The sequence below is a fragment of the Drosophila montana genome, unplaced genomic scaffold, assembly GCF_035044405.1.
Source record: "Drosophila montana isolate Dmon_TW-CO22-7 unplaced genomic scaffold, ASM3504440v1 contig_3469_1, whole genome shotgun sequence".
Lineage (NCBI taxonomy): Eukaryota > Metazoa > Arthropoda > Insecta > Diptera > Drosophilidae > Drosophila > Drosophila montana.
In genome coordinates this window covers 469,090-485,540 of record NW_026998350.1, presented here as the reverse complement: position 1 = coordinate 485,540, position 16,451 = coordinate 469,090, and the positions used below count along the sequence as shown (strand labels likewise).

General features: G+C 43.1%; 1 protein-coding gene across 3 annotated transcripts in view; it reads left to right on the top strand.

Moving 5' to 3' along the window:
* Positions 1 to 16,451, top strand: part of LOC135435037 (uncharacterized protein DDB_G0284459) — a 47,762-nt gene that overhangs the window by 18,502 nt on the left and 12,809 nt on the right. For 2 of the 3 annotated variants that reach the window (XM_064691911.1, XM_064691908.1), the window contains exons 2-3: positions 3,040 to 3,202; positions 10,011 to 10,079. In XM_064691911.1, the coding sequence (XP_064547981.1) occupies positions 3,040 to 3,202; positions 10,011 to 10,079 (232 nt within the window). The remainder of the gene's footprint in view (positions 1 to 3,039; positions 3,203 to 10,010; positions 10,080 to 16,451) is intronic. The other variant, XM_064691909.1, reaches the window with a different exon arrangement.

The window sequence follows — 16,451 nt, the reverse complement described above, 5'->3', positions numbered from 1 at the left end:
GCAAAAAATGTAAGAAATGTTCACAGTGGAATTAGGCTACAACTGCGCACATGAATGCATATGCCCTGCTGTAGGGTATGCATTGTTCCTTTCTTGCATGGTTTATGTGCCAACGGAAGCAGAGTTGATGGGAATGCAAATGCTTTGGCTGTGACTGCATGGACTGCACCTTAAAAGGCGACCAAGTGCCGGAGGAGCATGAGTCACGGTCGCTAAATTAGATTCCTCCAAGTGCAATGTCTGCACTTTGCACCTATTTCACTGTCAATTGATTAAGGGGGGCGGGGCGGGGCATAGCTGGCTGTTAATTAAAGCCCTGCAAATGGCATTCGGTTGGCCTTTTGACTTGGCATTGATGAGGCAGCGCGTTGCGGCGGCTAATTAAGTTTGCAACAGGGGGGGGGAGAGGAGCCTTGGGAGAGGCAACCCGGCATGAGTCACGTTGATAACAGTTAAATTGATTTTGATTGCTTTATTTGATGATCATAAATCAAAGGCGCATAGAGAACTGTGCGACGCGGCGGCGGCGGTGGCGGCACGTGGGCTGCCTTTTTTCAAAAGCAAAGTGAAAAACTTGCCACAGATGCCACGCAAGAGATATCGGAGTCGACTCCGAAGTGGCCACTGCCCACTTGACTGCAGCTCCAAACTGTCCGGACAGCTAGACAGCCGGGCAAACGGACAGCTGGACACGAAACGAAACATTTTGTGCGATTTGCTTGTAAGTTTGTTATACCCTGTAGCCGGTGCACGATGGGATATTATGGTTTTGTGCTAATTTATGTAACTGACAGTATCAGGAGCAGAGCTGATAGAAGCATGCCCCAAAAACTCGCCAGCCTTTCAATAACCTCTCCTTTTTTTCGTAATCGATAATTATCGATTTTCAGAGCTAGTTTTTTTTTATCACATTTCGGAGAGTATAGAACTGGCAAAAGGCCCAAAAGCAAATGAATTTAGATTTTGATCAGCATTCAGAGCCGAGATGCCCCACAACCTTTAAACTTATCCATAGCCTTTCCTTCTTTGCGAAATCGATAAATATCGATTTGCTGACGAGCGTTTTCTATCACATTTCGTAGGTTATGAAACTGACAAGAGGCCCAAAAGCAAATTTATTTCGTTTTTGATCAGCATCAAGAGCCGAGGAGATGGAGCCTATCCCACAACGTTTCAAATTATCGATAACCTTTCCATCTTTGCGAAATCGATAAATATCGATTGGCAGACGACGGTTTTTATTATTGGGAGATTATAAGAGCTGGAGAACCTACAGGTTCTCGTAAATATTTTACTTTTTGGGGAAGGTTTCCCTATTCCAAATCGAACTCTAAATCTGAATCTTTCTTGCCTTGCTACAGGGTATCTCCTAGTCGCACACTCTCACTTGCTTTGTGGCACTCATTTATTAGACGCTAGTTTGCAGCAGTTGCCGCTGAAAAGAGTTGAGCGTTAGACTTGGCCAAAAAAAAAACTGGATTGCTAGCATCTGGTTGAGTGGACGCGCAGCCAAGTCAAAGCACAGTCGGAGCTGGAGCTGGAGACGGAGCTGGAGACGGAGACGGAGCTGGAGACGGAGCCGAAGCCATTGCCCACTCGAATGCCTGCAAGTGGCAATTTTATCAAATTATTTGCACTTAACTCGCAAATTCAATTTGAAATAACGAGCAAATTGTTGTTGCCCGTTGTTAGCAATCGAACATGTGAGCACGCTAACCACACTCCACATTCGCCCGACATGCCAAATAGGATCTGGGGATGGGATATATCTATTGCATGCAGACTCCTTGCAGGTGCAACACTCAAAGAGGTATCTTTTGTCAGCTGGACAACACATTTTGGGTCACGTCAATAACTGCCGCAGGGTGGCAACGCTGTCAGGCTAACAATTCTGATTGGGACATAAAATAATATAAATTCCACTGAATGAAATTACATTCCACTTAGTGAATATACATTCCACTGAATGAATATACATTCCTCTGAATGAAATTACATTCCACTGTCAGGCTAACAATTCCAATTGGGACATAACCAGCGAACAGTGGTGCCCATTTTCTAGCAAGAGTGTGGCCATTCTAATACGTTAAGTTGGCTGCGACTGAACATTTAAGTACATATTAAGGGGAATTTAGTGTAAAATATTGCTTATAGCTAAAAAATTGATGTTAAACAAATGATGAGAAAATTTGATATCTTTGTCAGCTGGACAACAAATTTTTGGGTCACGTCAATAACTGCCGCAGGGTGGCAACGCTGTCAGACATGACCAGCGAATAGTGGTGCCCATTTTCTAGCAAGAGTGTGGCCATTCTCATGCGTTAAGTTGGCTGCGACTGAACATTTTAGTACATATTAAGTCGAATTTAGCGTAAAATATTGCCTTTAGCTAGAAATTTGGTGATTGGTAAAAGATGAGAAAATGTTTAAAAAACCATTTCATATTTGAATTAATATTTGTATAACCACTCCAAAAATCAAACTAATTATATTTTTACCCTACAAAAGTTGTTGTAAACTTTAAGAAAATGTTAACTAATTTCCTTATATTTTTATAAAACATTTAATTTCTAACTCATCAAACGTGTTACGGAACCTCTTGAAAAATGTATTTATAGCTTATTTTGGGCTGTTTATCAGCTGCCTTTCAATTTCGACACATTTCATACAGTTTCGAATCAGTGTGCGTTGGATTTTTTGATTGCATTATTGGCTCTGTGTTGTGTACTTAGCTCTGCCCATTGAACCACTTGGAGATTTCTTGTATGTGCTTGTGTTGCAATAATCCGCTCCAGATAAGAGGCCGGGCCGGGCCGGGCCAGCTGGCTGGCTGGCTGGCAATAATAATTTTGACACTTCTTGGGGGTGCCGGCGTCGATTATGGGCATTGGGAAAGATTTCGATACGATCGACAGCCCACGCTCCAATCGGAGCTGGTCGAGCAGGTTTTTAGCCACGGCAGACACCGCGGCTGCAGTTGAAGGCTGTCAGTTTTCTCATATTAATAAAGTGCTCTCATTTCTGTTTCTTTTCTTTCAGGCAAAACGAGAAGGACTGCGATGAGGATGACAAGGACGATGTGCACGATATTATGCCGCCAGCCAATTATATACAAATTTCGCAGGGCAAAATCCAGCTGGTGCACCAGGCGCGCTCCTTGGAGCACGAACCGGGGCTCAGCTTGGAGCGCGCCAGCGACAAGGTAAGCCCTAAAAAAAACCCACCTGGTGCCGGTTCGAAACTTGCTTTTGGTAGCAGACCCCATACAGACATTTTATAGTCCACATACCTCACATTATTGTCATTTCGATAACCCTGCCCACCAACAGTTCGACTAACCTAACATTTGACTAGCTGAAAAGCCACTTTTCCGCCTGGGAAAAGCGCAGCCGAGTTTGGGTTTTTGTCCGCGTAGCGTGCGCAAAACTTTGCATGCAAAAGCCTGTGAAACAAACACCTTTGAACTCTGAAGCCGAGTGGAAACACTTGAACTCGTTAACGTGCCATTTAAGACACATCACGCCAGGCCTCAGTGCAGGCAATGCACTTTTGACATGCAGTTTATCCTGCTGGTAAAGTTCAACTATGAAAGTCGCTAGCTTAAACAAGACTTTTGCATTTAATTCCTTCATGTGTTTCACTAATAAATCTCTCTATCTCTATCTGCTGCGTCCATCTGCCAAGAATGTTGCCGATAACCCACATGATATGTTGGCCACATTTTAAGGTTTAGTTTGCGCTCATCATTCTCATCATTTGGCGTGATTTGATCTCGAGGAAGATTTATGACAACTCTGGAGAAAACTGCGGTTCGCTTTCATCTCTTGCCCAAAGCTGGGCAATTATATTAATGCTTTACATAGATTTTAACATTCTCAGATTTAGGTTATGCTTAACATTCATAACATTTTGAATTACTTACACATCTACGCTGGCTTGAGAATATTTATGATAACCTACATAAGCTTAATTTGAAGCGTGTCTCCTTAATTCATTATAGTGTGAATCTTTAGGGCTAAGGGAATGAATATACATTCCACTGAGTGAATATACATTCCACTGAATGAATATAAATTCCACTGAATGAATATAGATTCCACTGAATGAATATGCATTCCACTGAATGAATATACATTCCACTGAATGAATGTAGATTCCACTGAGTGAATATACATTCCACTAAGTGAATATACATTCCACTGAATGAATGTTCATTCCACTAAATGAACATACATTCCACTGAATGAATATGCATTCCATTGAATGAAATTACATTCCACTGAATGAATATACATTCCTCCGAATGAATATAAATTCCACTAAGTGAATATACATTCCACTGAATGAATATACATTCCACTAGAGTCATTTGCAGCTACATTCGGCCCTGCCTTATAACATACCACCAGGGGACAGATGGAAGTTAAACCAGCGGGTGCGGGAAAAGTGGTCAATCGCACATTCTAGTAATTCATTTGCAATTGTAAGGCCTGTAACAGGTTGATTCATTCACAATGATTCAGTTGATTCATTTGATTCATTTGTGTGCACTCCACATCATTCGAGCTACTGCAACTGCCTTTTCTGCTGAATTTTTCAGCTATATTCAGCTAGTTTGCTTGGTCAACCTTCTACTTTTCCCAGGCCAGCTAGTGCCTAGACCGCGTTTAGACCGCGCTTAGACCGCGTTTAGACCGCGCTTAGACCGCGTTTAGACCGTGTTTAGACCGCGTTTTGCTAAGCTTTCCCATAAACTTGGCTGGGGCGACCGTGGGGCCTTATGTGCGACGGTTCGCAACGATCACGTTTCGACTTCCGTGACGCTTTAATAGCGCTAAGTATGGCGCAGGCGCGCAGTGGAGCTCACTCGCACTCGCTTGATTTATGGCCCCAGCCGGGGCAACACACGTCCACGGCAGGGCCCATAAGCGGCTGCAAATGAGCTGCTTTGAGCAAAATCTTCTATGTAAATGCTTGCCAGCTGATGCTGTAATGTTTCCCAGAAATCTGACGCGTTCGTCTCGCGGGGATCTAAGCAGTGGCCCGGCATGCAGGCAGCTGCTGCTAATTGAGGCTGCCTCTAAGCCAGCCTTAGAGCCTTTCGACCGACGCACAGTGGGTCCGATGCGCGTCGCGATTGCCAACACACCAGCAGAGTGGCTTTGAACCGAACCGGTTCGAGCAATAGGTTATCCGAACCGAAACTAAGTCAGCCTGGAATTCCAATTTATTGCTAACGAAGTTCAAGGTTCGTTACCCCAAGAAATAGGAATAATAAATTGGGGCTTAGATCAAAACCTTGGTTCATAGATGTGGGGAAAAGGATTCACCGAACCTAGCCTAGGCAGCCTGGAAATCCAATTTGTTTTTAACGAAGTTCAGGGTAGGAAATTCAGAAGTAGCAATAATAAATTAAGACTTGTATTACAACCTTGCTTCATGGATGTTTGACAATAGGTTATCCGAACCGAACCTAAGGCGCTTAGATCAAAACCTTGGTTCATGGAGGTTTAAGAACAGGGTCACGAACCGAACCTAAGGCCGCTTGGAACTCCAAATTATGTGTAACAAAGTTCAGGGTTCGCACTCCCAAGAAGAAGGAATAATAAATCAAAACCTTGGTTCATAAGAAGAGGTTATACGAATCGAACCTAAGGCAGCCTGGACTTCTAATTTATTTGTAACAAAGTTCAGGGTAGGAAATTCAGAAGTAGGAATAATAAATTGGGGCTTAGATCAAAACCTTGGTTCATGGATGTTTGGAAAAGGGTTCACCGAACCGAGCTCAGGGATCTGGTTCCAGCAGGATTTGCAGCTCGCACACACTGTGTCAACTCTCTCCAAATCGAATAGGCGACACCCACTGACAGCTGGCTGCAGTTGCTCCGTTCCACTCCCCCTCCCCCCTCCCCCCCCTCCCCCCTCTGCCACCCGCCTGGAACTACGCTAAATGGCATCTTGATTATGCCGCTCGCATACAATGGACCTGCTGCTGCTGCTGCACTGCATCCCAGCGCTGTCATCAGAACCGAGTCACGTTCTCTCTCGCGTTGTAGTTGCAGTTGCATTTGTGCGACGTCTGATTGAAAAAGTTCATTGAACGTGCGGCAATTTATGTGCAACGTTTGCACTTCGTCCTCCTGCCGCTGCCCCTGCCCACCGAGGCTGCCCCTGCCCACCGAGGCTGCCCCTGCCCCGCATCGTTGTTTGTTTACTTATTTGCCAGCTTGTTGGCCATCGCCTCGGCTCGCAACGCTTCGCATCGCATCGCGTTTCTGTTTCAGTTTCGCCTGCTGCTCAGCTGTTGCCTCTTGCAGTTGCCTCTTGCCGCTTGCCTCTTGCCGCTTGCCTCTTGGCTGTGGCAGTTGCACATGCGCAGCAGACAGCACTCGTTGCTGCCGTCTGTTGCTGCCTTTGTTCTGCGAAAATATGTTGCATTGCTTTTTTTCTGCGCATACCCTAGAGCCATAAAATGTGTGCAAAGAGAGGGGCATATCAAAGTTGCGCCATAAAGAAGTCCACTCTGATGCGGGGGAGCGAAATATTTGCATTGGATCTCGGGGAGTGAGAGCTTTAGATTCAAAACCTAACTCAAAACTACTTATTTATATATATATCCTAGATCAGAAACTAGAGTCGTGTCGAACCCTCTTCAAGTGACCTCTTTCTCTCTCCCTCTCTCTCTCTCTCTTTCTTAAGAGTTATTTAAGGAACTGTTTCTGAGTTTCAGCTTTGATTTCCTTAACTTCCTTCTCTCTCTCTCTCTCTCTCTCAGCTATGATTCCCTGCTTATTCCTTTACCTCTCTCTCTCTCACTGTCCCTCTCCCTCTGACTCTCCCTCTCTCTTTCTCACTCTGTCTCTCAATCTTTTAAAACTTATTTAAGGAACTATTGCTAGGTTACAGCTCTGATTCGCTTAACTACTCCCTCTCTACCTCTCCCTATCTCACTCCCTCCCACTTTCTCTATCTCTCAGCCTCACTCTCCCTCTTTCTATCATTCTCACTATCTCGCCCTCCCTCTCTTTTTGTCTTAAAAGTTATTTAAGAAAGTTTGCCTGGATTTCAGCTTTGATTTCCTTAACTTCTCTCTCTCCCAGACTCCCTCTCTCTCTCCCTCTCTCTATCTCTCAGTCGCTCTCTCTCTCTCTCTCTTACTCTCCCTCTCCCCTCTCTCTCTCTCTTTTAAAACTTATTTCAGAAACTTTGTTCGGCTTTCAGCTATGACTTTGTACCTCTTCTCTCTCGCTTTAGTTCTCCCCACAGGGTATCTTCTAGCCAGCTTGACCTACTCTAACCAGCTAGAGCTATAAGTTAGAGCTGTAGTTATTTTAGACTGTGGTTCGGATATCACACACACACGACTAGACAGAGGTTTTATGTTGTTCAGCTCAGCTGCAAATAGGTTAGGCCCGCATTAGTATTTATCAAGCGCAACATTTATAACAAAACGATCTCATTGTGAATGGATATACAAATCGAGACATATATATATATATATAAACTTATGTATGCGTAGCTCGTGAATCCATGGAAATGGACTCCACTTAACCCACTCGACGTCTGCGTAATTTCCTGCCACAAATCATGGCTCATTCATTCTCAAAGCCAGGCTCAGCTCGAATGGGCCTTACAGACAGACATATATATATATATATATATGTGTACGGGGTCTTGACTTGTGGCATTTATTAATTTCCTTAACACCAAAAGCGGCCAAACAATTTGCCTAAAGAACTATATGTAGGCATATATAAAGAAAAAATATATATAAAATTCACATATATATTTTTCAAGCTATAACAATATTATTTTTACAACTTCCCCCAACTAGTTAAGAAAAATGTTTAACGATTTGACCGATTGCTTCTCCCTCTCCCTCTGCCACTCATTAGCTTGTTCTATGTGTTGGGCTTTTAGCATTTGTTTTTACGATCCCATTTAAATTTGTTGCCCGTTTTTGTGGCCGCAACTTTGTCGAAAAAAACTCTGGACTCTCTGTCTCTGTGTCTCTCTGTCTCCGGCTGGGGGCTAATAAGCTGCCGGCTGGCGACAACTGCCCGTTAAATGTATAACTCCAAGTCCAATTATGAAACTGTCATGCCCACTTCCTGCTTACGCCCACCAGCCCGGACCCGGGCCCATATATGGAAGTGGAAATCCATTGTGAAAATAATGCATAGATATGCCTCAGCCAAAGAGATCTTGTTTTTCTTCTTTGGCGGCAAGTGATTTCGGTTCGTGCCACAGTTTGTTGCATGCCACACACACACACACACACACACACACACTCTGGTGAATTATTGGCTGTGCACACCTGCAACCTGCAGATTGCAGACCTTCGCATCGCGTGCAGCTTGTGCACAACTCGATTGTTGTGCTTTTTGGCCAAATCAAAAAATTACAAAAACTACAAAAATAAATAAAAATAAAAATAGGTTCACCGATTTTGGTATTTGCGCACCTTGAAGCCATTTGGGCAATCGCAAGCTCGTCAATTAATTTAAATCGCTCAACATTACAGTCGGCACCTTTTTTTTTTTCGTTCCATTTTCTCATGTTCCACTTAAAGTTCATGTTAGTTAAATTACAGTTCGTCATCTCAACGCTGTGGCAACGCTGCATTTGCTTAGTTGGCAGCACTTTTCGATAAAACGCCAAGTCGATTGTGAAGTGCTTATCGTTGGCTGATTTTTTACTAAGTAACTCTCTAATAGCTTGAGTTTAATTAATGTTTCGTTATCTTAGACCAACATTTAGTCACATAAATTTAAAGATTTTCTTAAGATATTTTCGAATGGTCCACTGAGAGTTACTCGGAGCTAATCTTACAAAAAATGGGCAGCACTTTATCAGCGACTCAAGACGGAGACCTGGCAGCACTTTTCGATAAAATGCTAACTCGATTCGTGTCTAATAGCTTGAGTTTAATTATTCGTTTGTTATCTTAGCCTTAAATTTAGTCATATAAATTTAGAGATTTTCTTACGATATCTTCTAATGCTCCACCTAAAGTTACAGTTATTTTCTGTAGATAATGCGCAACTTTGGCAGCACCGCATTTGTTTACGTTGGCAGCACTTTGCTAGCTGTTCGATTAATCATCTAACAGACAGTGTCTATCACATCTATTGAAGACTGGGAAATAATCTAACAACAAATGGGCAGCACTTTACAACCGAGTCAAGACAGAGGCTTGTGTAAGCTAACTTAATAATCAAATTGATAGTGTGGCCGTCTATCACAAATATTTAGGACTCGGAGTTAATATTACAACGAAAAAAATGGGCAGTACTTTGCCAGCGACTCAAGACAGAGACTTGTGTTAACTAATTAATAGTTATCGACAGCTGTTCGATTGAAAATCAAATCGGTAGTGTGACCGTCTATCACATCTATTAACGACTCGAAGCTTAACAAAAAATGGGCAGCACTTTACAACAGACTCAAGACAGAGACTTGTGTAAACTAACTGATTATTATCGGTAGCTGTTCGATAAATAATCAAATCGGTAGTGTGATATCACATACATTTAAAAAAATGGGCAGCACTTTTCCACCGTGTGTAAACTAATTGATAGTTATTGTTAGATAAAGTAAGCTTTTTAATTGTGCTAAAATCTTATACCCTGTGTCTTTTAGTTAATTATATGACAGCTGCTTTCTTAAATGTATTGTTGATAATTACAATCTTTGGTTGTTGTTAACATTTGCTTACACACACACACACACACACACACACACACACACACACACACAACATTTAGACACACTTATTACCCATACTTTGCTTTGGTTTCATTGGACTTCTATTGATATTCGCACACACACCCACACACACACACCCATACATGCACACACACTTTTAGCACTTTTCGCAAAATATCCATGCACTGCTTTTTGTTTCTCCGGGCTTATCTCAGCTTAGCTATCGTTGCCATATTAGCCAAAAGAAAAACAAAAATGCATTTTGTTGTTCAGTTTGCGTTTTCTTTTTGTTGTTTTTGCAGGAATTGTTGGAAAAGCGCATGATTGAGATCGAAGGCGCGCTGCTGCGTTTGCAGGAGCAGTTCCAAAAAGTGAGTATCCCAACAATATTCAAAAAAACAGACCACGACAATATGCAGCGTTGCCAGAGCTTAACGATTTTAATTTCCTGTGCGGTCAGAAATGTGGGGCAAGGGTTGACAGGGTGTTCAAGGCTGGCCAAGCGTCTGAACTCAAGTATTATGTATTCAAATTGGTTCACATGGAAATTGTGACCATTCGACCCTTCCCGCTGTCTTGCCTGTAGGCGTTGCCATATGGGGTCATTAATTTTGCCTTGTGGTTTATGCGGTCAACTTGGCTGGGTTTGGGGAGCGACAACCTATTGCTTGGTCAGCAGCAAGGTCGTCTCGCTTTGGGCCACAGTAATTAAAAGTTACAAGCTTTAATTACAAATGAAATCATCAAAACATGTCAGCTCTGTGCGTAGAATCAAGTTTCCGGAATCGCCTTTACATTTGTGCCTCCAACTTGGCTCTGACTTCGGGTCTAACTGGCCAGCTAGGTTGACTTTTTCCCCCCTTCTTCCTCCGGCTAGCCCCACTTCATTTTAACTTCTTTGTACCCTTTTTCTTTGGATGAACACCTTTTCTGCACATCAACTCTCGACAAGAGAAATCTCTATCTAAATGGCGCATCTTGACTCATCTTTTCGGGGCGGCAGTTTTACGAGCTAGGCATACGCATTTCCGGCTTTAGGTAATTGAATTTGATAACATGGCCCAAATAAATGGCCAACGAGCTAGTACGGAGTTTATCGTGTGAAAAGGCGCAGCAGGCGGCCACACAGAGTCATCGCTAGCTTCTGCTGCTGCTCCTCCTGCTCCTGGCCAATGATTTTTGCTGATGCCCGGCCACAGGAAGTCCCGGAGACAAAAACTGCCAGCAGCCTACTCCCCCCTCCTCCCCCCCTCCCCCTCTAACTACTTCATTGTGGGCGTGGCCGTTGGTTTTTGCCTGTTCGCTGATTTTCTATGCTCTGCTTTTTCGGGCTGGCAAAAGCGCAAATTTACGAGCCATGGCAATGGCTCAGCCGGCGCTCCTCTCCCCATTCTCCCGCTCCCTCCGCCTAGCTCTACCCACACTTTAACTACAGCCTCGTTATCGCTGCGCCAAGCGGGTCGCCTTCGCCTCCAACTCCGCCCTCGCCTTTTGAGCTCATGCATGGGAATCCGATTACGTTGCCCGTATGCGAATTCTTATGCCAAATACTCTTCCTGAGAAGGTTAGTACGAAAGAGAGACCCTTTAGAGTCTACGTATTCTTGATTAAAAGTCGAACCGAATCGGAGCTCTATATTATAGCTATATCTTAAAGGGGTCATGGGAATATTTGGTCGAAAAATATGTTTATATATGTTGAACTTTTTTGTTTTTCAAGATATCTTTAACAGACTCTACGGAGAAAGGGAGACCCCATAGAGTATACGTATTCTTCTTCAAAATCCGAGCCCAATTGCAGATCTATATTATATCTATAACATATAGATGTCATAGAAATAATCGGTCGAATAAAACATGTTTCTACATGTCGAGCTTTTTTGTTGTTCAAGATATCTTTAACAGACCCTGGATCTTTTCTAATCACATAGAAACAATTGACTCATTATTAAATATTACCCAATTATCAGAAATAAATTGCAAATTTCTCATGACTCGCAAGGGTATCTCCTCTTCGACCAACCCATTTACAATTTTTACCACTTGGTTTTTCTTTCTTCACGTTTTTTTTTGTTTCTTAGTTCCACTTCGACATATGTTATAACTGAAAAGGGTATCTCCTCTTCGACCAACCCAGCTACAATTTGGTTTCCACTTGGTTTTTCTTTCTTCACATTTTGTTTTTTCGTTCCTTGGTTCCAGTTCGACATTTGGTGGTCGCATGAGATACATGAGCTACCGTTTCCTCGACGTCTGCTGCTCGACAATATTTCTGCACTTTATCTGTCTGTAAATAACGATTAACTATGTTGCTGCCAGCTCCCAGTTCCAGCTCCAACTTCCAGTTCCCAACTCCATGCGACGTTGTCGCCCATTGCCACCGTCCTTTGGTTTCACTTAGACGTAGTTTTGGCGTCTGTCTCCTGCCTTCCGCCTCATGTTGCCTGTGGCACGCCCGCTGGGTGTGTGCTTTATTGTTATTGGCATATCACTGGCTCGACGAGGAGCAGAAGGAGGAGCTGGAGTAGGAGGCAAGTGGCAATGACAAGTCGGCCGCCCCAAAAAGTGTGAATGTTGCAATATGTTGAGAAGCGCAGAGCTTTGCTGGCCATGTGGCATGCAATAAATGCTACGATTCAATGAATATCCATCTTATGATTCGCCATGCTCTTATCAACATCATCATCATCATCATCATCATCATCTGTTTCTAATTTGGGCAAGTTGCTGTCAGAGAAGGGAAGGGGAGGAACAGCGGGGGGGAGGGTTGGTTAAAGCACTTTGTGCAAGTACTCGCATTACTTCTAGTCAAGCCGTAATTGATTCGCATCCGATTACAGCGCGCATATAAATATATCTATATATATTTATCCCCTATATATATTTCATACATCAAATGCAACATTATCAATTGATTGGCTGCACAGACCGCAAATATTCTTTGGCCACAAACTCAATTTTATCCAAAACAAATGATGATTTATTGATTATTAATAATGTGCAATGGGCCAAAGCAAATTGTTGTTGCTCGCAATTTGTATGAATTTGAAATAGTTGCCAGTCCCTTTACTTTATTTTGGTTTATATTGATTTAAATGGAATATTGGGACTAAGTCCTTTAGAACTCTTATCAATATCGATTAAAATCGAATTTAAAACTTGGTTTGATTTTAGCCACAGCTCGAAGATTATCAGAATTTAACACACAAAACTTCTTCTATAAGTTCTCTTTTAGTTTATACAAATTAAAAAATATTTCCCTGGCCATCTCTCCCTATTTGCCCTTAAAATTAAAAGTAAAGAAAGTACAGTCTTGCGCTTTGGTATATACACACAGTTGGGTGTCATACATAAGCTATGAAAATTTCAATAAAATCGGACCATAAGCACCGAAGTTATTCAAAATTGCCTTCCCCAAACAAGTAGAAATTGAGAAGAATTAGCTGACAGCTTTGCGTTGACTTAGGGTATCTCCTAGCTGGGCATGCCCGATTAGAGCACTCTTGATTTTTGGACTAGCTTGAAGTTTTTCCATCTGATTGCATTTTTGATAAATCCGAGCTAGAAATAGTCTCTTAAACATGCTCATGGAAAGGAAGTAGAAAGAAAGAAGTTATTTATAGAGTATAGAAATTGATACTAGATATAAAGAGTGTTAAGTAGTTAGGATAAAGAGATGGAAAATCAGCAACCCGGTGGGGTAAATTTAAAGCCCGTCCGGCAATCTATGCCCCTACTCATAGCTGGGAATAGTCGGTGAGTTGCCGAGGTTATCCTAAAGGGAGGTATCCCCTCAACCTTAAGCTTAAATTTCTAAATCTTATTTCTAGCTTAAACTTCTATTTGAGTTCGCCCAAGAAAATGATTTAAGTAATTGGCATTGCCCTGGCAAACAGTCAGCTTTTTTGCTTTCTGCTTTTTGCTACTTCGATGAGCTCGAACCTCAACCCGCAGGTTTTTGTTGCATGGTTCAACCCCAAAGCGCTCATTGTGATCTCCTCCTCGCTCATTGTGACTGCAGAAGCTTGGCTAAATAATTCGCTTTGGACTCGACTCGTTGCCATGGACAACTTGAAAGTTTAGCAGCTCGGGACGAGCTCTTAACCCAACTCAAAATGCTGACAGCTCTTCTTCTTTCTCCGGGTTGCAGCTGAGACCTGAGGGAATCCCGAGCCGAGCTCCTCCCAAGCTGGCTCATGTGACATTTAATCCCTTCGCACAATTGGGCATGGAAATCGCACTCAAATATTTAGCCATGGAATTAGAAATGTAAGAAATGTGTAAACAAAATAGCCAACGAGTGTCAGAGAAAAAGTGACTCGGATTTGTGTGTGCTTGTTTTTCACTCTTCTGTGTGTACTTTTCATCAGCGATAAATCAACAGTGGAAAATGCAAACGGCGCATTTTCCCCTTTTCTTTCAGCCGGTTCCCAAATATTGGCCATTTGCTAATGAAGTCGACTGAAGGCAGAAGAAAAAAAACAACAGTCCAAGCCAAAATTTGCTCGCCAATTTATTAGATGTGGGCCATCCCCGCTCCCTTCTATCCGCCCCCCTTGGCTGCATTTGGTCGCCTCATGCGCCAGCACGCGCTCTCCTCTTGGCCACGCCCTCACTTGGCAACAATAGCCAAGTTTTGGCCATCAGCACGTGCTCAATTTTTAATTCCAATGCAGAGCAGCCCCGACCAAGGTTCCCAAACCCATTGAAAATCTGCGCCTTAATAAGCTGAGTTGCATGCAGCTTGTGGCAGGAGGAGGAGCAGGAGTAGGAGGAGGGAAGGAGGAGTGGCTGTGGGGATTGAGAGGCAGCCAGAATTGAAAAGAATATCAAACTGTCACTGTCAAGGCGACGACCGACCGACAGACCGAGCAACCGACCGACCGGTCGACCGACCGACCGACAGACCGAGCACCCGGTCGACCGACAGACCGGCCGACGGACGGACTTGGTCGCTGGGCGCAGCAGTTGGTTACCCTCTGGGAGGCTGAGACTTCAGCTCGAGTGGCACTTGGTCGCTTACAAGAGCTTTGAGGCGGGCGGCAGAAGTCGCAACATGAGCACTTCTTTTATATTAACAACAACGTGCCGCAGCATCATGATCAACAGCTTCATCATCATCATCATCATCATCATCGTGGTCGTCGTCGTCGTCGTCGACGTTGGAACTTGGAATTGCTAATAATTTTTGTGACAAGCGTTTTGATGGCTCACTCACTCGGAAATGAAGGCGCCGCGCCAGCGGCTACAACCAGTTCCAGTTCCAGCGCCAGTCCCAGTCCGAGATTCTCTGCTCCAGTAGTAACTCCTTCCACTCCTCCTCCTCCTCCTCCTCCTCCTCCTCCAAGGCGCCCCATGGTGTGCGGCACTTGATTGAATGCTGCAGCTCTGCCCTTGCCCGAGAATTAAACATTCTTTTTGTAGGCGGATTTGAACAGAATGCACTTAAAAGGAAATTAGTTAGAGACTAAATGTATCGTATAATTCAATTTTAACTCAATTACTGAATTGGCTATATTATAAAAAATTGGATAGAAAACTTATTTTATTTAAATAATTGATTGATTAAAATGTAGGAAGAATCGAATTAAAATCATTTCAGCTTTGACATTGTTTATAGAGAGGAAAGATTTTCAAAATGAGGAAAAAAACTTATTTTATGTAAAAATTTGATTTAAATGTCGGAAAAAATTAAAGAAAATCGTTTCACTTTTAATATTGTATAAATTCCGTTTTTTTTGGGTTAGATCCCTCAACTTCAAGCTTAGTGGACCGACGCTTAGACCTTGGGCTTATATGCAATTTACAGTTGATTCATATTTTGTAAATACTTTTAATCTCTCGAAACTGTTAACATTTTCGAGATATGCCACAAGCTGAACCCCTCTTCAGAGCTTTTAGGGTAGGTCGGCTAAGCTTGAAGTCTGCACGCCTTTCGCAACACTGTTGCACATGCATTAAGATTTGCCAAATCCACCCTATGTTCGCATTATATGCACGTTAATTTCCATACCCTTTATTTGACCCTCAAGACCCTGGCTGTTTTTTAAACGGATGATTCATACGTCCACTCAAACCAGACGAAATATGAATGCGCAAACTACCACCGCACTATATATAAAAATATATACATATGTATATAAGGGCCCATATAATATATGCTCATGCGGAACTTTTGTGTGCCCAGCCCTATGAAAAGTAAAAACCCCTTGACAAAAAAGTGCAATGCAATTAATTTTTCGCGAATTAAGGGCGAGCGAAAAACGTACCCCATGTTATCCGGCAGCATTTCCCGCTGAAGTGACGTTTAGTGTTTGCCAAGAACTTTGAGGCAGACGCGCTCGTCTCAATAGATCACCCCTAGGAGCTGTCAACCCTGCCTGGCACATCTGCGTAAAGTTTACTTTTTTGTTTACCAAATGCACGGGGTCAGGGCTGTCCAACTCGAACTCAAACTCGAACTCAAACTCTCAACTCTCAACTCCAGCTCCAGTTCCAGCTGTAGTTCCGTTTCTCACACCAGTTGCTCGACGTTTGATGTTGCTGCCCGTCGCGGTTCATTAAATTAAAAACAGCCAATTCGTTGCCAAAGCAATACATCAAAAACCGTTGCAATTGTCAGGGCAGGGGACGGGGGGTGGCTGTGAGTGTGTGACAACATGACAGACTGACTGAGCCGGTCTCAGCTGATGCTGATCTGCCTTTCAGTTTGTGTGTGTGTGTGTGTGTGGGAGGGGGGCGACT